This window comes from Nicotiana tabacum, chromosome 4, assembly GCF_000715075.1.
Source record: "Nicotiana tabacum cultivar K326 chromosome 4, ASM71507v2, whole genome shotgun sequence".
NCBI lineage: Eukaryota > Viridiplantae > Streptophyta > Magnoliopsida > Solanales > Solanaceae > Nicotiana > Nicotiana tabacum.
Genome location: NC_134083.1, coordinates 124,807,038 through 124,833,862, shown reverse-complemented (window position 1 = coordinate 124,833,862; position 26,825 = coordinate 124,807,038). Strand labels below are relative to the sequence as shown.

At 37.1% G+C, this 26,825-nt stretch overlaps 2 protein-coding genes across 4 annotated transcripts; one reads left to right on the top strand and one right to left on the bottom strand.

Annotated features, from left to right (window-relative positions):
* Positions 1-17,252: 17,252 nt before the first annotated feature.
* On the top strand, positions 17,253-21,396 carry LOC107785332 (DNA repair RAD52-like protein 1, mitochondrial). Of its 2 annotated transcripts, XR_012708931.1 has the most exons (5): positions 17,253-17,652; positions 19,802-19,839; positions 19,936-20,030; positions 20,181-20,277; positions 21,081-21,396. XR_012708931.1 is itself a non-coding variant. In XM_016606610.2 (4 exons), the coding sequence occupies exons 1-4, from the start codon at positions 17,351-17,353 to the stop codon at positions 21,222-21,224; spliced, it is 579 nt and encodes a 192-aa protein (XP_016462096.1). In that variant the 5' UTR covers positions 17,259-17,350; the 3' UTR covers positions 21,225-21,396. The 2 variants fall into 2 exon arrangements, 1 of the variants encoding a protein (XP_016462096.1); XM_016606610.2 differs by lacking the exon at positions 20,181-20,277 and having other exon boundaries at positions 17,259-17,652.
* An 803-nt stretch (positions 21,397-22,199) lies between these two features.
* LOC107785331 (transcription termination factor MTERF6, chloroplastic/mitochondrial) lies at positions 22,200-24,940 on the bottom strand. 2 transcript variants are annotated; one of them, XM_016606608.2, is made up of 2 exons: positions 24,790-24,940; positions 22,200-23,517 (listed from the first exon to the last, which is right to left on the bottom strand). In XM_016606608.2, exon 2 carries the CDS (start codon positions 23,510-23,512, stop codon positions 22,529-22,531), a length of 984 nt encoding a protein of 327 aa, XP_016462094.2. In that variant the 5' UTR covers positions 23,513-23,517; positions 24,790-24,940; the 3' UTR covers positions 22,200-22,528. The 2 variants fall into 2 exon arrangements, with proteins under 2 accessions (XP_016462094.2, XP_016462095.2); XM_016606609.2 differs by lacking the exon at positions 24,790-24,940 and adding an exon at positions 23,702-24,766.
* Positions 24,941-26,825: the final 1,885 nt, after the last annotated feature.

Below are 26,825 nucleotides of genomic sequence, written 5' to 3'. Positions count from 1 at the left end.
GTATTAACTATAGGCAGTTGAACAAGGTTACCATCAAGAACAAGTATCCACTGTCTCACATTGATGATTTATTTTATCAGCTTCAGGGTGCTAGGGTGTTTTCAAAGATTGAATTGAGATCGAGTTATAATCAGTTGAAGATTAGGGATTCAAATAATCCTAAGATGTCTTTCAGGACTCACTATGGGTATTATGAGTTTTTGGTGATGTCTTTTGGTTTGACTATTGCCCCAGCAACTTTCATGTACTTGATGAACAGTGTGTTCCAGCCTTATTTAGATTCTTTTGTTACTGTGTTCATTGATAATATCTTGGTATATTCCCATAGAAGGGAGGAGCACGAACAATATTTGAGGATGGTGCTTCAAATTCTAAGGGAGAATAAGTTGTATTCTAAGTTCCCCAAGTGTGAGTTCTAGTTGGATTCAGTGGAATTATTAGACCATATGGTGTCTGTGATGAGATCAAGGTAGATCTGAAGAAGATTGAGGCAGTTAGGAGTTGGCCCAGACCTTCTACCACTACTGAGATCAGGAGTTTCTTGGGTTTGGTTGGTTAATAGCGTTGCTTTGTAGAGGGGTTCGTCTATTGAGCTATTTAGATGGTCTGATGAGTTCGAGGAGAGCTTTTAGAAGCTCAAGACTGCTTTGAGTATAGCTCAAGTTTTGGTATTACCCTCTGGATCTAGGTTGTATATTGTTTATTGTGATGTTTCACGCATTAGCCTTGGTTGTGTATTGATGTAGAAAATAGTAGGGTGATTGCCTATGCATTGCTCCAATTGAAACCCCATGAGAAAAATTATTCGGTTCATGATTTGGAGTTAGCCGCTATTATGAACGCGCTCAAGATTTGGAGGCATTATTTATATGGCGTGTCTTGTGAGATTTATATTGATCATCAAAGTCTTTAGCATTTGTTTAAGCAAAAGGATTTGGATTTGAGGCAGCAGAGGTGGTTGGAGTTGTTGAAGGATTATGATATCACTATCTTGTATCATCCAAGTAAGGCTAATGTGGTAGTGGATGCCTTGAGTAGAAAGGCAGAGAGTATGGGGAGTTTGGCATTCAATCCAGCTATAGAGAGGCCTTTGGCTATGGAAATTCAGGCTTTGGACAACAGGTTCGTGAGAGTGGATACTTCTGAGCCCAACATAGTTCTTACTTGTGTTGTTTCACAGTCGTCCTTGCTTGAGCGCATCAGGGCTCGTTAGTATGATGATCCTAATTTTCTTGACCTTAAGGACATGGTGTTACAAGGTGGTGCTAAGGAGGTGACTATTTGTGATGATGAGTGTTGCAACTTCAGGGTCGGATTTGTGTTCCTAATGTTGATGGCTTGATAGAGTTGATTCTTGAGAAGGTTCATAGTTCGTGGTAATCTATTCATCCAAGTGCTACGAAGATGTATCATGATCTGAAACAGCATTATTGGTGGAGGAGGATAAAGAAGGACATTGTTGGGCATGTTTCACAGTATTTGAACTGTCACAGGTCAAGTATGGGTATCAGAAACCGGATGGTTTACTTCAGAAGATTGATATAGCAGAGTGAAACTGGGAGCGCATTATGATGGACTTGTGGTAGGGTTGCCAGACTTTGAGGAAGTTTGATGACATTTGGGTCATTGTTGATCGGTTGACAAAGTCGGCGCATTTCATTCTGGTTATGACTTCCTACACTTCAGAGAAGTTGGCTGAGATCTACTTCAGAGAGATTGTTCGCTTGCATGGTGTACCTGTTTCTATCATCTCGGATCGCGACACTCAGTTCACTTTACATTTTTGGAGAGCTGTTCAGCGTGAGTTACACGCAAGTAGAGTTGAGTACCATATTTCACCCTCAGATGATAGGCAGTCTAAGCGGGTCATCCAAATCTTGGAGGATAGATTGAGATCATGTGTCATTGATTTCGGAGGCGAGTGGGATCAGTTTCTACCTTAGCGGAGTTTGCCTTCAACAACAGTTACTAGTCTAGTACTCAAATGACAAGGTATGAAGAGTTATATAGGAGACAGTATTAATCTCTGGTTGGTTAAGGCCCCGCTAAAATTTTCTAATGATTTAAGATTTTAAAGTGCGCCAACGGTATTTGGGAATAATGTATTTGAGTATTAAAGGTGACCCATGGGATAGAACCACATCATTTTGAAATAAATATATATGTTTAGGGTGTGTTGGAACATACTAAGGAGTTTTGTGAATGGCAAGAACTTGTGTGGAACAAGTTGGATACATTAAGTGAAAAGGATGTCTCAATTCGCACAACTTCCTACTTCAAACGCATGCTTGTGGCATATTCTGGCACATACTTCAAATGGATGTTTCAGATTCTAGCACATATGATGAGAATTTTGATTTGAAAGACAAGTTTGTTGTATCTCTAATTCTCTCATATAGGATCAACTATTGTGAAGGGTTAAACTGTCAGAATGATAATAATCTCACAAGTGTTCAATTTCTTTTTTTATCCTCATGGGCTTGTGGCATATATATTCCTTGTGTTAGTTAATGTTAGGAGCGTAATACAACTACATGTATTTTGAAACCCATATCACATTCAGGGTGCCAGAATATTCTCATTTCGAGTTAAACTGATTTTCCCTACATTCCAAGAGGCAACTGGTGTCACGTACTTGGTTATTTCTCTTTGAGGCCTACTATTGCCGAACAAGGCACATATGGAATGAAACAATTGTTGATGTCCTTTTCATGACTCATAGTCTTCCAAGAATAACTGACACTAATGTCTTTATCCTCCCGACCATGCCTCCCATGTGTCACATGTCTAAAATGACTCATTACTTTTAAATCTCAAAATCATGAACATGGTCCCTACATTATCAATGCCTAATAGGCAACTCTATGCCTCATTTGTCGAATCAATGATGTCATCACAATGAGTAACCATGTCAGCACTATTGGCAGTAACCTTCATATCTCTTAGGATATAACCTCTTAAAATGCCCTGCTCAGCACATTGATGGATTCTTGAAAAATCCATCCCAATCTCGAACCTCGTTGTTCCTATTTATAGTAACCTATGGGGATTGAAGGATCAAATATGTCAAAGAAGAAGCATCATCCTTTGATCAAATATATTGGATAGGAAGTTTTATGGTAATATTCAAGCTAGCACATCTTAGAGTAATTGTTGGAGGTCGCCAAAGGTTTAGTTTGGTTGTTCGACGTAGGGATTTAGAGTTGAAGAAAGTGAATGGGTTATTCTCAAGATTTTCTCTATGAATATATTAGGTGAATTGTTAAGGAAGGTAAAGTATGTGTAGACACATTAGGCCTTATGGAATATTGAAGGAAATAGGTCAAACTATGAGTATGATGTTTCCCATCGTTGTCCTCCATGCACCCGATGCATCATGTATCTAGGTTCCAGAAGGTTGTTGGAAATCCTTTGCCTATCATTCCGGTGGAAACTATTGAAGGTAAAGTTAATGGGTAATTGGCTAATAATAGGTACCTAGTTGTCATTCCTGTTAGATAAGTCCGGAAATTGAAATCTGCCTCCATCAAAGTAAAGAAAATATTCTCACTTGCATGTATAACCAAATGGTTGTGGTTCAAAAGGGTACTTGTTATGTGTTATGATTTAAATATGTGCAACTCATGTCTAGATACCACTTATGTTAATGTAATGCCCTTAATGTTTAAATTAGTGTTGTTGATATATACTGTGACGCTTTGTTAAGTTATGGATATGTTGTTAGGGTGCTTTTGGGATTCTCTGGCAAGTGGATAGGCCCCAATTGCAGGGGAGACTCTGCCGAAATGTTTGAAAAAGTTTGAAGTTAGTCAAATTTGGGGGCTTGAAATGTTTGAAAGAAGAGTCGAGTAATGTTATATGTTCGGGGCGGACTCTACTCCTTATTCGAGGACGAATGATCCTAAGCGGGGGAGAATGTAAGGCCCCGTTAAAACTTTCCTAATGGTTTAAGATTTTAAAGTGCGCCAGCGGTATTTGAAAATAATGTATTTGAGTATTAAAGGAGACCCATGGGATAGAACCATATCAATTTGAAATGAATATATATGTTTAGGGTGTGTTGGAACATACTAAGGAGTTTTGTTAATGGAAAGAACTTGTGTGGAACAAGTTAGATACATTAAGTGGAAAGGATGTCTCAATTCGCACAACATCCTACTTCAAACGCATTATTCTACCAAACTATAAAGACTTAGGAGGTGATCTACCTATTACCATAAATCAATTTGAGTCTAGTTTCCAAAGCATCAAACCGTTCATCATTTGGATATTTTTACAGAAAGTTATTGCCATTTTACCAGACCTATGACATATGCGTGACCAGATGCGCGGCCGCGCATTTTAGAGGGTATTCTGCCTCAGGTGCGCAACCAGATGCACGACCAGGTGCGGGATCGCGCACATAGGAGCCCATTAAATACCCCCAAGGCCGGTTAAAGAGAGGGGATAAGTCATTTCTTTGAGCTAGGGCTTGCATATCTAGGAAAATCCGTCCAACACTTCCCTCCCATGAACCAAGGTAATATTTTTGGAGTATTTTGAGTTGATTACTACTCCTAAACACCTATATTAACTAGGATTAATCTTGAAGATCCATAGATTTCCATTCAATTTCCCAAATTGGTCAAGAACCCTATAAGTTGGGATTTTCAAGAGTCTCACTATAAGAGGTATGTCTACTATCTCTAACTAATCTATGGTGATTGTTTATATATGAAATATGTGTTAAGACTTATGGGATGGTGATTGGAAGCCACAAATGCCTAACTTAGATTGTGGTGGTATTGTAGAAATCATAAAATGAATTAATTAATAAGATTTATGGGTTGGGAATGAAATGTTGGGCATGCATGTGCTAATGGAAGTTGTGGATGGCCTAGAGACGATTGTGAGGTGAATCATTGGTATGGAAGGTGGTTGTTAGGTGAATAAATTCCATTGGAGGAGGTTGTAGAAAGATATGCAGACTAGATGTTTGATAAAAAGTCTAAATGACTTAAAGTATAGAAATCTTGCTAATATTGGTGCAATTGTGTTGCATTGTTGTAGATTGAAGTTGTTTAGTGTGGTGTAACGTCGTAGTATTATTGGTGAATTCCAGGTATGTTGGCTAAACTACTCTTTTAGAAATGAATTCCATGATGTTCCCTTAAGTTTCAAGTATGGTTGGCACAAGTTCCTAATTCCTATATTCCGAGTTATTCCTTATAAACTTGACTATTCCGAATGAGCCTTATGTCGAAAGATATATGTTCAAAGTATGGGTTGCGTATTAAAATGTTATGGCTTTGAGTCGTGTTTCAAATGAAAGCTAGTATGCCAAATTGTGTGAGAAAAACTTGATATGCTTAAGGCTCTTAATTGCTCATGTGTATACCTAAAGTCTTGATTGGAAATGTCTTGTTGTTCATAATTTATAAAGATGCTCGAAAGTGAAAGAAGTGAGTTGGTGATATAAAGTGTGGCCACCGTGCCAAGAATGAAAGTTTTACTTATGGCTAGTGGTGCCAATGAAATGAGATGATGTGAGAAAGATTATGAAATGAGCTTTGATTCAACTGTTCCAAAATAATTTCGAAAATAGAATTGCCTAAAAGCTTATGTACTCAAGTGATGCCCATATGCGGCTATTTTAACTAATGCTATGCTTTGTGAGTATTTCAATGTGTTTTGCGTTCTTACATATTCGTGAGTGAAAATTGTGTATTTCCCTTTTTGGGGAAAAGTATTTCAAGAATAAATGATGTGTTACTCGTTTATGATTTTAACTTGTGCTTCGATTGCCAATCATTTTACTCTATTTCTTGGAAAGAAATCCATTGTGTTTAAAGTCTTCATTATTAATGAACCTAAAAGTGTGATTTCCGGAATATTATATATGTTGATATTTATGATGATGATCCATGAAAGGAAAGAAATGAAAGTGTGGAATATGAAATACGGCCATTGTGCCATGAAAGAAGAATCATATGTATGGCCAAGAGAGCCAATGAAATAATGATGTTATAAATGGTTGAAAGTACCAACGAGGCTATATACGATATGAAAAGTGATGAGGTAAATGCATTGTATTGTTGTTTACTTTGTATGAAAATAAATAATGTTTTTGGGAGTATCGTTAGCCACCGAGAAAGGGTAGGTAACAACCTAACCACGAAATTACACGTGCCGGTGTAGGAGTGATTGAAGAGAAAATCCCCGTATTGATATGATGAAATTATTTCCCTTAATTGAGATGAGATTGATGTGATGATATTATTTCCCTAAATTGGGATAAGATTGATTGATATAAAAGGGTTGATGTCTCGAATAAGACATCCTAGCCGATCGGGTCGTGATCGGACACCATATCGCACACATGGTGGTGATTGTGCTGGAAATTATAATTGAAATTGTGATTGTGGTTGATGTCTCGGATGAGACGGCCTAGCCGATCGGGTCATGATCGGACTCCGTGCTAAAAGTACGGTGGTATTGGTATTATGAACATTGGTATTGTGAACAGTGGTATATCGGTGCTAAAGATCTCCTAACCAAAAATATATATATTATTTCTGTATTTTGGAAATTGTTATGTTTTAACTGGGCATTTGGATATCGTTGATTGTCATTTCCTATTTCTATGATTTTCCCTTTCTTATATTGGCATTCTATTTTGAAAGTGGACAGTTAGCTTTACATACTAGTACTATTCCATATGTACTAACGTCCTTTTTGTCGGGGGCGCTGCATCTTTAATGGATGTAGGTGGTTCATCAGCAGGCAGTTTTGGTCCTCGTTAGCAGTCACTCTCTATTCAGCAGGTTTTGGTGAGCCCTACTCTATTCTGGGCCTGATGTCATTTTAGTTGTACATTGTGTTTTGAGGTATAGCCGGGGCCTTGTTGCCAGCACTTCCATACTACTCTTCTGTTGTACTTAGAGGCTCCGTAGACAGGTTGTGGGTGGTGTTTGATGTTGGCAATTAAACTAGTAAGTATTGGTATTGAGCAAACATGTTTTTCATTATATCTATAAACTCGCAATATTTTGGAAATGGTAAATGAATTTCTTTTGAGAAATGGGAAAAGAATGGGGAACATTACACTCTCCTCATGTATATCTCTTAATATTAATTTTATATTTTTCATGGGTAAGATTGGGTAGAAGGCATCAAGTAGGCTTGCTCAGCTGGGTTCACCCGGTTGTGTGTCGGTCGCGCTCCCCGAGTTTGGGGCATGACAAACTTGGTATCAGAGACTAAGGTTTTAAAGTGTCCTAGAATGTCTCGGAACCGTGTCTAGTAGAGTCCTTCTTATCAGTGTGTTGTCTATCACATCTATAATGAGGAGGCTACTTGGACATTTAGGAATTTCACACTTCTTTGATACTCCAGATCATGCGATAGAGCTCAAGATAGGAAGCTAAATTCCTTGTCATGTCTCATTTTCCATATGAGTAACCCACGGGTTCGAGGTAGCAAGGAGGGAATGAAAGAACCAGTTGCTAGGGAAAGTGTCCTTGTTCCTATTAATGTTATCGCGCCACCAGATTATGTGGTGAGAGCACCTAAATTATGAAAGAGGATTATTGGCATCAATAAGCCGGAATGTTTGATATGAAATAAGAGCCACTCGGGTTTATATTGGATGATTCTTGAAATATGTTATGGTTGTGGAATAAGGGGGCACAAGAAGAACAAATGCCCTTAGGTTAGACACACCCATCCCGGTCTGCCCGATATGCGGGCGGGAACATTTTGCGTCATGTTGTGAGTATGCTCAGAAGCGTGTTAGGGGTGGTAGATTTGGGCAATTCCAAAATTCCATACAACGAGTTGTTACAAAGATTGTTAATCCCATCACGGGGTCTTGGAGGAAGGATAGGGGGAATGTTTATGATATATGCAAAAAGGGTAAATATCAGGTCGGAGGGGCGAGTCAGTTTAACAGACCTCATCCTCATTTGTGTGAAGTGTAGGAGATGTCATTCAGGGGTATGTCACTATGGTACCAATGTATGTTACGGATGTGGAGTCGAGGGGCATCAGTTAAGGCACTGCCCTGTCAATATAAAGTCATCAAGTAAGCCATTCCTTAGTACATCATTATGAACACACATAATTTTTCCTTGTTGTGTATGTACATCCATATTGAAGAGCCTTGATAAACACGGTCTTAACAAGACGCTGAATAACAAAACATTGAATGTACTCACTTTCTAAATGAGACGCATTATTCATGAAGCCACTCTATCACAAATTATCTTATTTACAACCTCTGGAGGAATTGAGTTCTATAATGATTTCCTTGGAATAAGTTATAACCCTAGGTTAATACTTCCCATTGCTTCCCTAAATTCTCAACAAGGAACTATACCTGATAAATTTCTTACAAAAGCCTTTTGATTCAAATGGATAACATCTGCTCACTTATTCTTATGCATGCACTGTCATAAAGCTTACCTATGTGGTATCAAATCCAATGTATAGCGGCCTAGTGTTGAGATCCTTTTTGAGCCACTCTTTTCTCTCCGGTGTATGTGGATCCTATAGTTTGAACAATCACTTCACTCCTCTATGAATATTATAATGAATCCTTTTTACTGTCTAGTAGCATGAGAGCATATCTCAGCACCTATCATATGTGTACCTGTCAATTGAAAGGGGTCACTTGTCCGCATAAAAGTTTCTGGGAAATTTGAGATTTTTACAAATTCGTCACAGGAAGATCTTTTTGTTTGCCCATCTAAGTATGACTTTCATGTCCACTTAGATCATTCCGCAGTAAGTAGCTCACTTTGATACTAATATTGTAGTTGCCCATGAAGTGGCCTGGTATTGCAGCTTGAAAGTTATTATGGCAGAGACATGTCTAGCTCATAGCAAAGTTTGCATTCTCTCTAACCAATACATGATTTCATCCAAACATTAAGATGTCCTAGCTACATGGTTTCACTCGTGTGTGGTTGAAAGTTAAGCAGCCTTACAACAACTTTTCCTCCCCACTTCAGGTAGATGTTTCAGATTCTGGCACATATGATGAACATATTGATTTGAAAGACAAGTTTGTTGTATCTCTAGTCCTCTCATATAGGCTTAATTATTGTGAAGGGTTAAACTGTCAGAATGATAATAATCTCACAAGTGTTCAACTTCTTTTTTCATCCTCATGGGCTTGTGGCATATCTATTCCTCGTGCTAGTTAATGTTAGGAGCGTAATGCAACTACATGTATTTTGAAACCTATATCACATTCAGGGTGCCAGAATATTCTCATTTCGAGTTAAACTGATTTTTCCTACATTCCAAGAGGCGACTGGTGTCACGTACTTGGTTATTTCTCTTTGAGGCCTACTATTTCCGAACAAGACACATATGGAATGAAACAATTGTTGTTGTCCTTTTCATGACTCATAGTCTTCCAAGAATAACTGACGCTAATGTCTTTATCCTCCCGACCATACCTCCCATGAGTCACATGTCTAAAATAACTCATTTCTTTTAAATCTCAGAATCATGAACATGGTCCCTACATTATCAATGCCTACTAGGCAACTCTATGCCTCATTTGTCGAATCAATGATGTCATCACAATGAGTAACCATGCCAGTACTATTGGTAGTAACCTTCATGTATCTTAGGATATAACCTCTTAAAATGCCCTGCTCAGCACATTGACGGATTCTTGAAAAATCCAGCCCAATCTCGGACCTCATTGTTCCTATTTATAGTAACCTATGGGGATTGAAGGATCAAATATGTCAAAGAAGAAGCATCATCCCGTGATCAAATATATTGGATAGGAAGTTTTATGGAAATATTCAAGCTAGCACATCTTAGAGTAATTGTTAGAGGTCACCAAAGGTTTAGTTTGGCTGTTTGGCGTAGGGATTTAGAGTTAAAGAAAGTGAACAGGTTATTCTCAAGATTTTCTCTATGAATATATTGGGTGAAGTGTTAAGGAAGGTAAAGTATGTGTAGACATATTAGGCCTTATGGAATATTGAAGAAAATAGGTCAAACTATGAGTATGATATTTTCCCATCGTTGTCCTTCATGCACCCGATGCATCATGTATCTAGGTTCCAGAAGATTGTAGGAAATCCTTTGCCTATCATTCCGGTGAAAACTATTGAAGGTGAAGTTAATGAGTAATTGGCTCATAAGAGGTACCTAGTTGTCATTCCTGTTAGATAAGTCCGGAAATTGAGATCTGCCTCCATCAAAGTAAAGGAAGTATTCTCACTTGTATGTATCACCAAATGGTTGTGATTCAAAAGGGTACTTGTTATGTGTTATGATTTAAATATGTGCAACTCATGTTTAGATACCACTTCTGTTAATGTAATGCCCTTAAAGTTGAGATCAGTGTTGTTGATATATATTGTGATTCATTGTTGAGTTATGGATATGTTGTTAGGGTGGTTTTGGGATTCTCTGGCAGGTGGATAGGCCCCAATTACAGGGGAGACTCTGCCAAAATTTTTGAAAACATTTGGATTTAGTCAAATTTGGGGGCTTGAAATGTTTGAAAGAAGAGTCGAGTTATGTTAAGTGTTCGGGGCGAACTCTACTCCTCATTCGAGGACGAATGATCCTAAGCGGGGGAGAATGTAAGGCCCCGTTAAAAATTTTCTAATGATTTAAGATTTTAAAGTGTGCAAGCGGTATTTGGGAATAACGTATTTGAGTATTAAAGGAGGCCCATGGGATAGAACCATATCATTTTGAAATGAATATATATGTTTAGGGTGTGTTGGAACATACTAAGGAGTTTTGTGAATGGCAAAAACTTGTGTAGAACCAGTTGGATACATTAAGTGGAAAGGATGTCTCAATTCGCACAACATCCTACTTCAAACGCATGCTTCTACCAAACTATAAAGACTTAGGAGGTGATCTACCTATCAACATAAAGCTGTTTGAGTTCATTTTCCAATGCATTAAACCGTTCGTCATTTGGACATTTCTACAGAAATTATGTCCATTTTACCGGACCTATGCCATATGCGCGACCAAATACGCGGTCGCGCATATTAGAGGGTATTTGCCTCAGGTGCGTGACCAGATGCATGACCAGGTACGCGATCACACACGTAGGAGCCCATTAAATACCCCCAAGGCCGGGTAGAGAGAGGGGATAAGTCATTTCTATAAACATGTTTCTTATATCTATAAGCTCAGAATATTTTGGAAATGGTAAATAAATTTCTTTTGAGAAATGGGAAAAGAATGGGGAACATTACACTCTCCTCATGTATTTCTCTTAATATTGATTTTATATTGTTCATGGGTAAGATTGAGTAGAAGGAATCAAGTGGTCTTGCTCGGCCGGGTTCACTCGGTTGAGCGCGGTCGCGCTCTCCGAGCTTGGGGCGTGACAGTTGGTTTGAGCTTGATTAGGCAAGATTATTGACCAAGGTTTGACTTTTGAGTAAACCATCTCGGATTGGGGATTTGATGGTTCCCATAGGTTCTTGTAGTGATTTTGAATTTAGGCGTATATTCGAATTTAAATTTGGAGGTTCCTAGAATGTTTTGGCTCTATTTTGCCTAAAGTTGGCAACTTGAAGGTTTGGAGAGTTTATAAGTTTGACCTGGAGTTGACTTTGATGATATCGGATTCGAATTATTGTTTCAAAACTTTTAATATGTTCGTTTTATTGTTTGAAACTTGTGTGCAAAGTTTGGTTGTGATCCGGATTGTTTAGACTTGAATCGGACGCTTGGTTGGAAGCTTGGAAGTTCTTGAACTTAAGAGAGGTAAAGTTTGTGATTTGATATTTGATTCATAGATGTGATGTTATTATATGTGTTTGAAAGCTTTGAATAGATCTGGGTTGTATTTATGGACTTGTTGGTATTTGGACGGGCTCCCGGAGGGCTCGGGTGAGTTTCGGACCACCCAGAGCACTTTTGGTGTTGCTAATTTTTGTTGGTGTCAGGTCTTTCATTGCGAACACGAAGGAAGCATGAGATCATGGAGTGCATTTCAGAGCTGGAGGATTTTGTTCTTCACGTTCGCGCTTTTAGGATCACGTTCACGAAGGTTAGTGGCAGGTGAGCTACGCGTTCGTGATGTGGGGGTCGAGTTCGTGAAGGAGGAGCTGGGAGCTAGAGGATTTTTCCTTCACGTTCGCGGAGAGGAAACAATCTGGTCATCGCATTCGCGAAATTGTTTCCGTGTTCGTGAATGGTTATTAGTTGGGCAGTAGCTTTTTGTACGCGAACACGAGGAACGTGCCTCATTCGCGAAGGGTACCCCTGAGTAGAATATTTAAGTGTTGTATTTCGAGATTTTAGCCTATTCTCTCATATTTTGAACCCTAGACTTGGAAAGGGGCGATTTTGCTTGGATATTTTCATACAACTTAAGAGAGTTAAAATTGAGGTTTTGAGGGTTGATTTGGACTTGGTTTTGGAATCTAATCATATATTTGGATTCGTGGGGTTATGGGTAGTTAGGATATACCCTTTTACTGGGTTTTGACCATGTGAGTCAGGGTGGACTTTTGTTGACTTATTGGGAATTGAATAAATATTGAAGCTTTATTATTTGTGATTGATTCCTATGTCTTTTATTTAACGCTATTGAGTTAGTTTTTGCTAGATTCGAGCCAGTTGGAGGTAATTTCTAAATGTAAGGCGTTCGTGGAGTATTAATTTGACCCGCTTGAGGTAATTATCTTGCCTAACTTATCGTGAGAGAATACCCCTTAGGATGTGACTTTATTTGGCTAATTGAAATGTGTGAAAAGTGACATATATGCAAGGTGACGAGCATATATGCGAGTTTTATGTATGATTTCGACCGAAATAGACTTAGGCTTCTATTAGGCCTTCTTTTAATTCCTAGGAGTCATGTTTTGATCATTTGTAGGACTACGTGAGTTTCTCGAGTCATGGTAGAGTCATGTCTAGGCCTTGATTCTCTATTTGAGCATGATACTTATTGTTATTTGGCGTATCTACCTTATCTGAGCTGTAGTTGTACACTTCGCACATGCATACACATTAGCATACTATTTGCCACAATCCAGGAGAATGTGATTTGATATCTGTGTTTATATACATGTATTCTTGTATATGCTTTCTGTGATATGGACTGGTTTGGTAGCACGTGAGTTGTCCGTGCGATTGTTATGATTATTGGCACGTGAATTCTCCGTGCAGTACGTGAGTTGTCCGTATGGTTGTTATGATTATGACATATGAGTTTTCTGTGCAGCATGTGGATAAGGATCTATCCCCCTAGGGTCGCCCTCTCATGTTTCTCTCGTACAGGCGGATTATGAAAAAAAGATCAGCGCTTGGGTGTTTTCATATCTTCTTTATATGTTGTTTTACTTGGTGGATTGCAACACAGTACATATCTTCTCTATATGTTGAACTGTGTATCTTGACTTGTTATACGTGCATATATTCTCTATATGCACTGTTGGTCTTATCCGTACTCTATGCCTAGATTTCAATATTGTTGTTGTGTATATATTTATTCATAAGCGGTACAGGTTTGGTTAGTGAGTATCATTGGTCACTCTTATCACTACCTTATTGATGTTAGTTATGATACTTACTGAGTACATGGGGTCACGTGTACTCATACTACACTCTGCACTTAATTGTGTAGATTCGGGAGTTGGACCCAGCTGAGCTTTTGGAGATTATAGCTGCTGTTGTGGAGAACCGATGTAGAGTTGCATCCTGATCGCAATCCCTGGCATCTCCTTTTATCATTTCATTACTGATCTGAGAAGTGTTGTATGAATACAACCGACCTCATGTACTCAGTAAGTATCTTGAATCGCCCCAGAGAAGTAGTGACAAGGTTTTTAAGTCAAAAGATATTCACTTATTAAATAACCTGTGCAATATATTAAAGACTGGTAACAGAAAGTATAGCAGAAAAACAATATCTATAATCTTAGCAGAACAAGTAATAACAATTTAATACAAGTAAAGGTCGGTTTCAACAACAACCATCAAATCGAATTGCACATATGGCACCTCGTGCCCACATCATCAACCACCTCGCACGACAAAGACCTCGTGCGACAATATAAACCACACTTGCAGGGCAAAGACCTTGTACCACATTATAATCCGATTGCATATCAATTTCTAAATAACGCGTTCAAGAAACTTATCAACAATCAAATATATTAATTCATGATAATAACTTCCTCATCTCATCAACCCAATATGCTACCAACAACTCAACAAAATATGAGATATCAACTCCATGTAAGTAAATCCATCTTAGCAATAAAATCATCAAGCAATAACAGAGGCATACATCAGCATGTTAGAAACAACACATCAAATCATGTAAAAATGCATGACATACATAAAGAAGTCATAAGCACAACAAGAATGCCCCTCTTGTACCACCATACACACATAATCAATAAAACAATGCCTCCGGGCTATCACATAACATCCTCACAATGCCACCCTTATGTCGCCGCATGCACATAAATAATGGAATGCCCTTATGTCGCACGCACATAATTAGCCACCCTTATCTCCCCGCATGCACATCACAATGAATTGTCTCCCTTATGTCGCCGCATGCGCATCTAGCCACCCCTATCTCATCACATGCACATCACAATAAAATGCCTCACTTATGTCGCCGCATGTGCATCTACAATCAATCCGCATAACATACCCACATGTGACACAATTATCACAACAATGCTAGATAATAATTTATCATCAAGAGGTACATCCTCATAACTCATCGCTAAAGCGCACAAGGACATGATAACAATAAAAGTGCGGATAAAGCAAGACTATGGATAAATCAAGTATAGCAACCAAGTTCAAGTAGTCATACAAAGGATCACAATGTATCACAGGGTGCACGTCTAATCAAGGTACATAACAAGAACGAGTCAGGGTGGGTGTTATAACCTACAAGCATCTATCACCGGGGAAAATATAGCATAAGTCTCAAGATTGGCTCATCTTGTTCAACATAAGGTACCAATAGTCTCAACATCCCTCTAGCATGGTTTATTGTGTTCACGTAGTCAATTAATGGGACAATACATAGAATCAAGCAGAACACACAATCAAATAAAGCACAGAGTAAGCTAGAATCTACCCCCGGGCATAAATACCCATGGCACATGTATATACGCTCGTCACCTCATATATACATTACTCCCGTGTGTAGAAAATAATATCAATTAGTAGGAAAAATTTTCTCAACCAAAGCTAGGTAAGACACTTACCTCAAACAAGCCAAATCAATACTCAAAAATAGTCTTTTCCTTAGAAATCACCTCTGTCAGGCTCAAATCTAACAAAAAAAATGACTAGATAACATCAAACAATGCAAAAGGAATCAATTTCAATTAACAAAGTTACAATCTTTACCCAATTCTCAAAAGTCAATAAAAGTCAATTTCGGGCACGCCCGGTCAAAACCCGAGTTGAGGGTAAATCTCGACTACTCATAACCCCACGAGTCTAAATATGTGATTGATTTTCAAATTCGAATCCAAATCGACTCTCAAATCTCAAATTTTTACTTTTTCAAAACATAATAAAAAATTTCCAAAAATTATCTTCAAATTTCATGATTTCGATGTTAAAGTCCATAAATAATCAAGTTATAATATTAAAACTGAGTCAAAATCACTTACCCTATAGTTATATGTGAAAATTCCCTCCAAACATCGCATCCCACCGACTCTAGGGCTCAAAATATGATAAAATGAGGTTAAGTACCGAAATACACAACATATAACCAGCTATAGATGTCGCATTAACCAGGAGTTCATAAATGCGACCTCCGCAAAAGCAAACAAAAGCTCGCAAAAGCGACCCCTCACAGACCCACCAGATATCGCATTTGCAATAAAACGCTTCGCAAATGTGAAGCCCCTCGCAAAGCGATGCAGAACTCGCAAAAGCGAACATCCAAACACCTCGCAAATGCGAGGTCCCTACCCAGCAACCATGAGTCGCAATTGCGACCACCACTTCGCAAATGCGAGAAAATCAGAACTAGCACAACTCAACTTAGCAAAAACAATCTGAAACCAATCTGAAACTCTCCCGGGCCCCTCGGGACCCCGTTCAATCATACCAACAAGTACATAAACCTCATACGAACCCGCTCGAAACATCAAAATAATATATAAAACTACGAATCGAACACCAAAACGCATCAAAATCTTATTGAAACTCAAGAATGTCCAAAATCACAACCAATCGTCTGATTCTCATCAAACCAACTCGGAATGAGACTAAACTTTGCACACAAATTCTAAATGAAAAAACAGACCTATTCCAAGTTCCGAAACTAAAATCCGAGCCGATAGGCACAAAGTCAACTCTCGATCAAACTTAGAAAATTTTCAAACCTTCAAATTGTCAACTTTCGCCAAAAAGAGCCAAATTAACCTAGGAACCTCTAAATTCAAATCCGGACATAAGCATAAGTCCATCACCATGTGAACCAATTGGAACCATCAAAACACGAATTCAAGGTCGTTTACTCAGAAGTCAAACATTGGTCAACTCTTTAACTTAACGCTTCCAAATTGTAGATTTCTCTTCCAAATAAATCCTGAACCTCTCGAACATCGAAATCAACCATACACACCAAGTCGTAACACATCATACGAAGGTACTCAAGACCTCAAACCACCGAATGGAACGCTAAAGCTCAAAACAACTGGTCGGGTCGTTACAGTTGTTTGACTCTTAGACTCATTTATTCTGTTATTATTAATTTATTATTATGATTGGGTTATCTAGTAAGTGGTTTAGGCGCTATCACGACCGGTAGTGATTTTGGGCCGTGAAAGAGGGAAACTTCTAGTGTAGAAGTAAAGGGGGTTCAAAATACGTCGAGTCGTAGGTTCAAATCTGAAGTGTGTTATTTTTATAATTTTTTTGAATTCACTTGCTAGAATTCAATAGTTATTACTTTTTTAAGGGACAATCCAAGTTTTGCTTCATAACACTAACTGCTCTTGTAATTTATGATATTATGTTTACCCCCTATGATTTTTCGTACCAGTTGTTTAAACCTATTTATCGTTAATGCTAAACATTATAATTTAATTAATTTACTCTTTTTAATATTAAACTCTTTTAATTAATAAATTTTATCAAAATAAATTATTTAGCAAATCCTTTAAGAGAATATCAAATTGAAGAGAATATTTTCCACATTTTGGAAAACATCAAATTGAAGAGAATATTTTGCTCATTTTGCAAAATGGGGGACCTTGGTGCCATTTGCTCATTTTCCAATAAATAAACCCTTTAAAAGCGGCAATGGGGTTTTAGAGTGTTGTTCAGTGGGAGTACTGTGGTACACAGCAGAGCGAACTAAGGAAGCGGGAAAGCCATGGCCTTTTCTTCATTGCGTTCAACCTCTTCTTCTGTGTTGAACAGAGTCCGATTTTGCCAGTGCTCTTTCTCTGCCAAGCCCTCGTCTTCTTCTTCCCATCGGGCAGTCAAAGACAAAGACAAAGACAAAGAGAAAATGATGTCTGATTCCGACAGGGAAACGCCGGAGTACGATGTCCCAACTTCAGGAATCAGCCGACCACTTTCTGAGATACTCAAAGAGCTGAACAAGAAGGTCCCCGATTCCCTCATCAAGTTTCGCCACGAACCTAATGGCTTCTCCCTCAAATATATCCCCTGGTCAGTGCTGCCTTTTTTTTCTGTCTCATTTATGCTAGGGTCTTTTATTTTTCGAATGTTTATCGGACTCTGCTCTGCGCTCTACTAGTGTTTGTTTGATTTTGAGGGGAAATTTTTTGTTTGCTTGCGCTTACCTTTTGCATTTATTAGTTGTATCGGACTTGCTTAGGGTTGGGTGTGGGGGTTATGGTTTTGGTTGAGGGTTATTGATGGCATATCTTGCATAACTGAGCTCCAACATTTGCTTGAACTTGTCTAAATTCTGCATTTTTGTTTCAATTTAGTGTTCTTTGATGGATAGGTCTGGCAAAAGGCTTGTAGGATTTTCTTTTGTTTTTAACCGAGAGATCCCTGAGAGGGCCAGTGACACGCGGTTCGAAGCTGGTGGGCAATGGGTCCGTGGCTCTACTCTTCTCCACTTAAGTACTAAGCTTTTTCTGTGGCAAGGTTTGAACATGTGATGTGCGCCTAACCCGCAAATCACGTGTTGCCCTCCTACCACTAGAGAAAAGTCCTTTCTTTTTGGGGGGGAGATAGAGGCGTTGCCATGATTTCAAGCTTATGGGTTCGGAATTCTAATCGTTTTAAGTTACTGGGTTCTAAATTAATAATTTATACATATTCAATGGATTTTTAAGACAAATACAGGGTTCAAACCAAAGCTATTGGGTTCGGCCGAACCCGCTGGCTACACTCTAGCTCCGCCCCGGGGGGGATCTTGTAGGGTTATACTCACTTGAAAATTCTAGTTTGACTCTATTGGTTGACACCTCATCCCTTATTTGTTTGCCTTAACCAGGAGCTTTCACTTTTACACCACTTTGCCTGTTATCACATAGAGCCACCCTTCGGTTAATAGGTACTCTCAAGGCGTCAGCGAACTCCCTAGCATATCCTTCTTCGGCAGAGAATATCCAGAATAGATTCCTTGTCCTATAAATTAACTTTGATACTCACAAATATTTCAGTTAGGCATTTTCTTGGCTAACTTAAATGGTAGATTGACACATTTTTCTGTTCGATTATAAACTGCGCTTTTTTACGTTAATTAATGCAAAAAAAAAAAAGGAACTGGAAATAAATTTGTGTTTATGCAATGTATTGCCTGTTCGATTTGTCAACTGCCTCCTCTAGTTTAGAGGAACTATGATAGTGCAGCTCCTGCTGAAAGGACCTAAATTCAACTCTTATGAAAACATATGAGCTTCCAACCTAAACTTTAAGGCAATGGGTGGAGCGGCCCAAGACCTTTGTAGATCTCTTTGGAAGCCTTTGTGCGATCCTTGTGGGACTATTAATAAACTCAAAAATCCTTGCTAATATTCTTCGAAAAAGTTAACTCAATAATTCTTTGTCTTTCTTCACCTTTGAGTATGTTTTCACAAACATTAAACAGAATTTACAGGATACCTTTCAATTAGATTGCTCTATGTTCTTCAAAGCACCAGTCAACCGTCAATATAATCTGGCAGAGACTTGTTTGATCTGCTAATTGGCCATTTTGAGTGTGTTTGTCTTGGCAATAAATAATTTACGAAGAAAGTTGTTATCCTTAATGATGCCATTTTCCTGCATTTGTCTACATTGATTTATTAATAACTTTTTTCCCAAGGAAAATATTTCCTCCAAAAGGAGAAAATGACTTATATAAGGAAGGAAATTATTTTCCTTTGCAAACATCCCAAAATTTACTTTTTAACATTAACTTCAATGTCAACTTAAACTCAAAAATATCACCAAATGCTAGCATTTTATCGTGTATATCTCTTTATACGATTACTATATGTTAGTATATACTTTTATACTCAACCAAACAGGGGAAATGGACCTTAGAATGATTTCCCAAAATAAAATATTTTCTATGAAATATGTTGTCCTTCATACCAAATGCACCCAAAGCATCAATCTTGGGTGGTCAACTTTGTTTGGTCAACTTTATATCTCAGTTGATTTTGAAACATGTGGACATAAGTGAATCTGTTATATTGTAAAGTGGTGCATTTTTTTCTTTTTATATTTATGTGAGCCTTCAATCATTTCTTGACCTGACATGTTAACACTTTGCTAGAATATGTGTTCTATTTTTTCTTTTGCTTTTTACGATATAAAGAAAACTGACTTACTTTTTCTGACTTTTGAATCTTTGCAGGCATATTGTGAATAGGATTCTGAATTTACATGCTCCAGGTATGTCAAAGATCTATCTGTTTTTTCCGTTTTCTGAGAATGAAACTATTTTTAATTTAGTCAGCCAGTTGACAATCAAATTTGTTGACAAATTAGAATGGTCTGGCGAAGTTCGAAGCATCAATTACTCATCTGATGGCAAGTCAGTTTCAGTTGTTTACCGTGTAACACTATATGGGACTGATGCAGAGGTATTTGTTACTTATGCTTCACAACTTGTTTCTATAATTAAGATGTTTTTTGTGTAGTCATAACTAGCTGCTGTATATGTCATTTTTGTAATCTTTTTCTGAGGCAAATCTATGTGACCAATTAGTTTTTCCAATGCTGTTGTTTATGAGGTGCTGCCTTTTAACTTGAGAAGATCTACCTAAAAAGCCGCAGATAGATCATGTAACAAACTTTAAAGCGAAAGAAAAGTCCAGTGATTCTCATAAAGTAAGTTCCGCTTTTAAGGACTTCATTCGATGTATTTGCAGATAATTCTTTTTCGTTAAGTCGTATTTAAGCTTTTTTAGCAGACAACTTTTTTAGGGTTAAGCAAGAACCCTAAAAAAGCCTTCTTAAATACAATAACCAATCAATGATGTAATGCTATATGTCCAGAATGTTCGGAGCAGATTACCTTCTTAAATAGTCTTTTTGGTTTGAATCTGAGTTACTTTGGCTTCGTCCATTGCATAATTGCTAAATTCATGTAAGCATAGAGTAGCTAATCTTACTTAACTACAAGGACACCTTTTTGGTTTGAATCTAAGCTACTTTGGTTTTGTCTATTGCATAATAGCTGATACCCGTGTAAGCATAGAATAGCTAATCTTACTTAAGTACAAGGGTGCCCGGTGCTTATTATTTACTGCACTTCGTATCTCAGTGGCATGGCACCTTTTACTTTGTTGTGATGTCCCTTTAATTTCAACAGGCTTGTAGCTGATATCAAAATTGTGATTGTTTTTCTTGAATTCCATTTCTTCGTCTATTGGGGTATGGATGATAACAGGTGACATGTTATCCATGATGAAATAGTTATAAGATGTCACTGTATGTAACAACTCTGCATCTTAACCTATTCGAGAAAACCCCAACAAATAGATGCCTCAGTTCTGTACACTCAGCTGCTTGCTACCTAGTTTTCTAGCTTGCTTGTATTTCATTTACATCAGAGTTTTTAGATTATCAAAGATGATGATAGAGTATATGATTTTAAGTTTCTTTGCTCCGTCTCTCTCTGTTTTGACTAGATATATCGGGAATCAACTGGCACTGCTTCAGTAGATGACCCAGGTTATGGGGATCCTGTGCAGAAGGCAGAGGGTATGGCATTTCGTCGAGCTTGTGCTCGATTTGGGCTGGGACTTCATCTTTATCATGAGGACATGTCATAGACTGGGAGATCCAAGTTTCTTTTTGGCATCAGCAAAGATCCCAAGTTTCTTAGTGGTAATAGAGATTACCAAGGAGGCAACTGTAATTAACTCTGCTTCTTGATGCTCCATCGTATTGTTAAGATTGCTGTATTATCTTGCTCCAAGCTGTCAAATTTTACCCATCAACTAATGACAGTAGGTATTAGTGTCTATATATCTGACCTGTTAAGGTGGAGGTTTTGATATTTCCTGCCAATGTTTTAGGCCTAAGAAGCTTTGTTTGTTACAAGTAGAGGGCTGTAGGATCTTTTCTAGATCTTCATTTTGTAAAAGCCCAATGATGTTCTTTCATTGTTCATTTGGCCGTGGATAGTTAGTAGCTTACTTTATGTTCCTCCAACGCAGTTAGCTTATCTTTCACTAATGCTAACATATTTCTCAAAGTTAGGTTTCCCGGCTCAATTTGGTCCATCCATTTGAGAATGACAACAACAACAACAACAAAATAACAATTTAATTCATATTCATCCCCAAAAGAACCCTCCAAAAGTGGCTAAGGAACTTTGAATCGCTGTCGCTCGAAGCAACTTTGCGCGCTCTCGCTTTGTGCTATATTGTGCAAAATCCAGTGTGTTGTGATACTTTGGTCGATGTAAACAATGATCTTGATGCATTTCTAGTAGCATTTTTTAATTGATTCTGCAGCGTAAGATACTTCCAACTTTGATAACAGACCAAAAATATGTATTTCACAAAGATCTAGAATTGAGATTTTAGGAGTTAAAAAGTTAACCTAGATGAATATGTTCGTGTATCAAAAAGAAGAAAGAAAAGGAACACAATCGTTAACGTTTTACTTATATGTTAAGTCGATGATAAATTACATTTGGAAATTGAACACTGAAAATGCCAGATTTTGTTACCCAATATTTCGGACCTAAAACATCAGAAAAAAAATTGGGATGAAAAGTAAAGTAGCAAACAGAAGAATCCATAGTTGAGTTATTTAATTTCATTCATATCCCCTTGTAGATTGAGAGACCAACATTTCAAATCCCAAAATCAATGTAACCCGGAGAAGTTGTTTCGTCCTTTTGCTTTTATTAAGCACTATCAGAACAGAGCATTAAACAGATGAAACTATCAATTGCAAAAGCAGCATATGAATATGATTTGCGAATAATAATTTCCCAGGAGACCTAATGACCGCAAAAGGTGCACAAAAAGCTCATCCCTATAGGTCCTTTTAGATTGATACAAGCCGAATGCTAAAGCTATATACTCTACGAGAGAAAGGAAGGCAAGGAACATGGTCATTACTTTCACTGAACTAGACCAAACTTGAATAGGAATTTCTTCTGATTACAATCCAGCATTTCACTCAGCGTACAGCTTATGTCCTTCTGCGTTAGAAGTTTTTGCCTTGACTCTAATCTTTTCTTCAAGCTATGCCGAAAGTAGTCTGGATAATCAACAACTTCATCAAGTCGCCTCCCCATAACATCTATCAGAAACTTAATCCTTGGCTCTAAAGAGTTGGTAACACTCTTTATCAGAACAGGAGGATAACAAGTGACCACAGCTGCAATCTGTCCAACTCCAAATCCCCGTGATGTCAAGTAAGATAGGTTAGGTTTCAGAATCTTGTTCACATCTCTACACAAAACTTCTGGGTAATTAACTACCACTTTCTCGAGATCCATATCTGTTAAACCAAGTGATTTCAAAAACTCTGAAGTAGGACCTAGCCGCTTATCAACGCTATAACCCATAATATATGGATTCTTCACCATAACTTTACCAATACCTTCCTTTGATAGATGAAGGCTGGAAAGAAATTCCACCATCTGTGAAAGCTTATGTTCTATGCTGTAGCTTATAATCCTTGGATTGAGCAGTATCATCTTACCCAGTTGTTTGTCCGTTATACCAAGCGCTTCAAAGAAAGCAAGGAGTGGACAGAGCTTCTCTTCCACACTGTGAGAGAGTATGTGCGGAAATTTAGTAATGGCAGAAGCAACTTCCTTTGGTTTCGAACCCAGTGTTTCAAGACAGTGAACCATTGGGACAAGTTTCTCATGCAAGCCTAGAATAAGGATTTTGGGACATTTCCGAACAACAGAAGGAAGTTTCCTCTCTTGGATGCCTATGCTTCTCAAGTAGTCCCAGTTTTCAGACGCTTTCTCCCTTTGCACGCCCTCAAGGCGCTTGCACTTTTGGAACATTTCATGAATGCTTTTATCATCAAAACCTCTGTCTTTGAAGAACCACATAATGCCAGAACTATGGCTGGTTGAAGTCTCCATATTTCCTGTGAAATTGTAAGCAAACTCCAAATGTGTTAAACAGTTTTCTCGATAAATATCAAACACGGGAAGAACCTAGTGAAATAACAAACTAGAAGAAAACGTCAGAATATTATGATGAAGACTGTAGGGAAGCAAAGTATTGACTGTTACTTTCAACTTATATACAAAGAGTGGGAACAAACAAACCAGCTCCTAAGTCAGCTGTATTGTTATTCCGCCCTCATTCTGCTATGTGAAATATCAAAAAATCATTTTTTTCCCTTTAGAGGTTGTATGATTCTTCCTATCTCAATATTCAAATGATTGTTCCTATTGCCCTCCTTAGATCTGCAGACACAGTATATCAATTAAGCTGGGGAGCATGCTCCCGAAAGTAGTTGTTTACAAGATATTTCACCACACAGGTATTTTTCTGACTGCGGACATGAAAAGGAAGACAAAAACCCAGGCAATCATTAGAAATTAAGATAGAACAAATTTAGGACATGTTAAATAGTTTAAATACAAACATACACACACCAATAACCTAACTAACATACAGCGTTGGTGATTATCCTGATATACTAATGTCATATTTAAATGAGAATCAAAATGGCACCCCCAAAAATGACGTAGAATGAGATCAAAAGATTAAAAGGGAATAGAAAAAAAGAACAAGAATACAACTGAAAAACAAAAACAGCTGAGCAAAGAAGTCCCTTTCCAAATAAGAGAGAAGAATATAACACATTGGGTGGTGAATAAGAACTTGTGACGTATGCAAATACAGCAGCAAATAAGTGAATCAATTATGATGTAAAATACTCAGGGCCTCAGAAGGTGAATATAATTCACTGAGACCGTAAGCTAAACTGAAAAGTAGATAGATAAGGAAGCAGCAGAGAGTGTATGTTATCTAATAAACAATGAATTTTATTTGGGTCCTCAAAGTAATTGTCTTTATCATCCATTTCAATGTCTAAACTCAGCATAAGTGTAGGTCACATTTTGCTGAGTGAAATAGCAAAGAAATGGTAACATAGTACATTGGTGCCAAGTATCAGACAAAACTGAATGCAATTCTGAACAATTGAACACCAACTAATAAAATTACGGGGAAAAATCCAGAAATTACACATATTTAAATGTAATTAAGCTACTACACGTATTGTGCAGAAATTTAAGTCCAAATTCACTTATAAAAAGAAGAAATTGAAATAAACAAGAGGAAACACCGGAAAAAGGAGCTACAGCTTTTGGGAAAAAACATAGCAGAAGGGAAAGGAGAGTAGGACCTGAGGACGAAGAGGTAACACTGGACTTCACAACTAAGCGAGCGGATAAGCTCCTGTACTGATGAGGGCATTACAACATGAGCGACAAACAAAATACACAAAAAGAAGCCCCTCCTCTACTTTCACTTTATATTCAAACCCCTTTCAAGTTTCAGGAATGACATTTTACTCCTATGCAGTCTTCAAAATACCACACTTCCCTAATTCTTTTGTTTGTTCTCTTTCTCCTAGAATAAAAAATGTTTCAATTAGATTTTTAGGCAGTGACAATAATAATATATTAACTACTTCTTTATCTTTGACAGGAATATATGATATTATCATGGAAAATTTTGTTAACAAACCTCTCAATGTAGAGAAATTAAAGCCAGCTAAGCAACAACTAGTAGCTAGAGTTTGATATATTATCTTATAATACATATATAATTGTAAATGACTTAATTATTATTCCGTACTCAATAAACATTTGGAGTAGATGTGTTGTAGTACGTAGACATAGTTGTGCCAAAAAAATATTTTGATATAACCGGCTCTCCCTTAATGATTTTTTTAAAAATTGATCAAATGATTACATCGAAAAAATAACTCTTTCTGCTATGCATTTCTAGATCACATCACAGAAGGTAAAATTTACTGCTAATGAATGTAAAGAAATTTGATTGACCAGATTTTTCTGGAATAAGGGTGTAAATAATGAAAATTATAAATAAAATTCATTATGATTTGAATGTAAACGTAGAATTAATAAAATAAATAGTAAGATGCATTGATGTACAGGGGCGGCCCAACCCTAAAGCAACTGAAATACTTGCTTTAGGCCCCAAAATATTTAAGGGCCCCAAAATTACTAGTATTTCTCTATATATAGTAGTATATTATTTATATAATTATCTTTTATTATTGATAAATTTATTTTTTTATTGTCATATTAATTTTTAATAACTCGATTTCTTCCTCTAATTAATATAACTAAAATAGTTTTCTGTCAATCTTATTTTACTTTTTTACTTAAATATTTCTCTATTCATTAGTTGGTCACGTAACTATATCTAAGAATCTAACTTAATATTTATTTTTCTTACATAAATTATACTCTCTCCGTCCCAATTTATATGAAAGTGTTTGACTGAACATGAATTTTATGAAATAAAGGAAGACTTTTGAAACTTGTAATCTTAAATAAATCATAAAAGTTTTTGGGCTAGAAATTATCTCATTAATGGTAAAAAGAAAAATCTAAAGTTGAATTGTTACCAAATATAAAAAGGGACTTACTAAAAAAAAAAGGAGTCACTTATGTTTTCTGGGTTCTCCCATTTCAGTTGTGATGCAATCAACGTTAAATTCATTTAATTTTCTGTATTTTATAAAACTAAGTTCTCATTTTTTTAATTCTACATCCTCACTTGTCTAATTTTTTAAAAAATGATGTTCATTAAATAATAATAATAATAATAATAATAATAATATATATATATATATATATATATATATATATATATATATATTAAGGCCTCTTATTAAGATTTTGTTTTAGGCCTCCGATGAGCTTGGGCCGCCCCTGTTGATGTAGTATGTTGAATGAATTTAATTTTCAGGTATACTATATATGTGTTTGCCCAAATATAGCAGTAACATAACCAGCTATCTTGGGTCTTACCATTTCCTTATGTCCAAAATTTTCTTTGTTAACCCCATGCGTCCTAGCTATATACTGTGTATGACTTCCTGCTTGCTCTTATATCCTTTTGATTGAGTCACATCGACTAATTTTAATTATCTTAGTGCTATGATCCAGTGGCCGGAAACACATTGAAGCAAGGGGTGTCATGTGATACTCCTTCGCGGGAAAATTATACTATTTTGTTAGATAATTTTTTTTATTTTATGTATATTTACTATACATTGACTCCTCTTGACTTTTTGACGTATCTAATTATTTATATTTTGACATCCCTTGATAAAAATTTTGGATCCGCCACTGCTATGATTTATTATCTTCCATTTATTCACATGTTTTTAGAGTAGCTATTAGT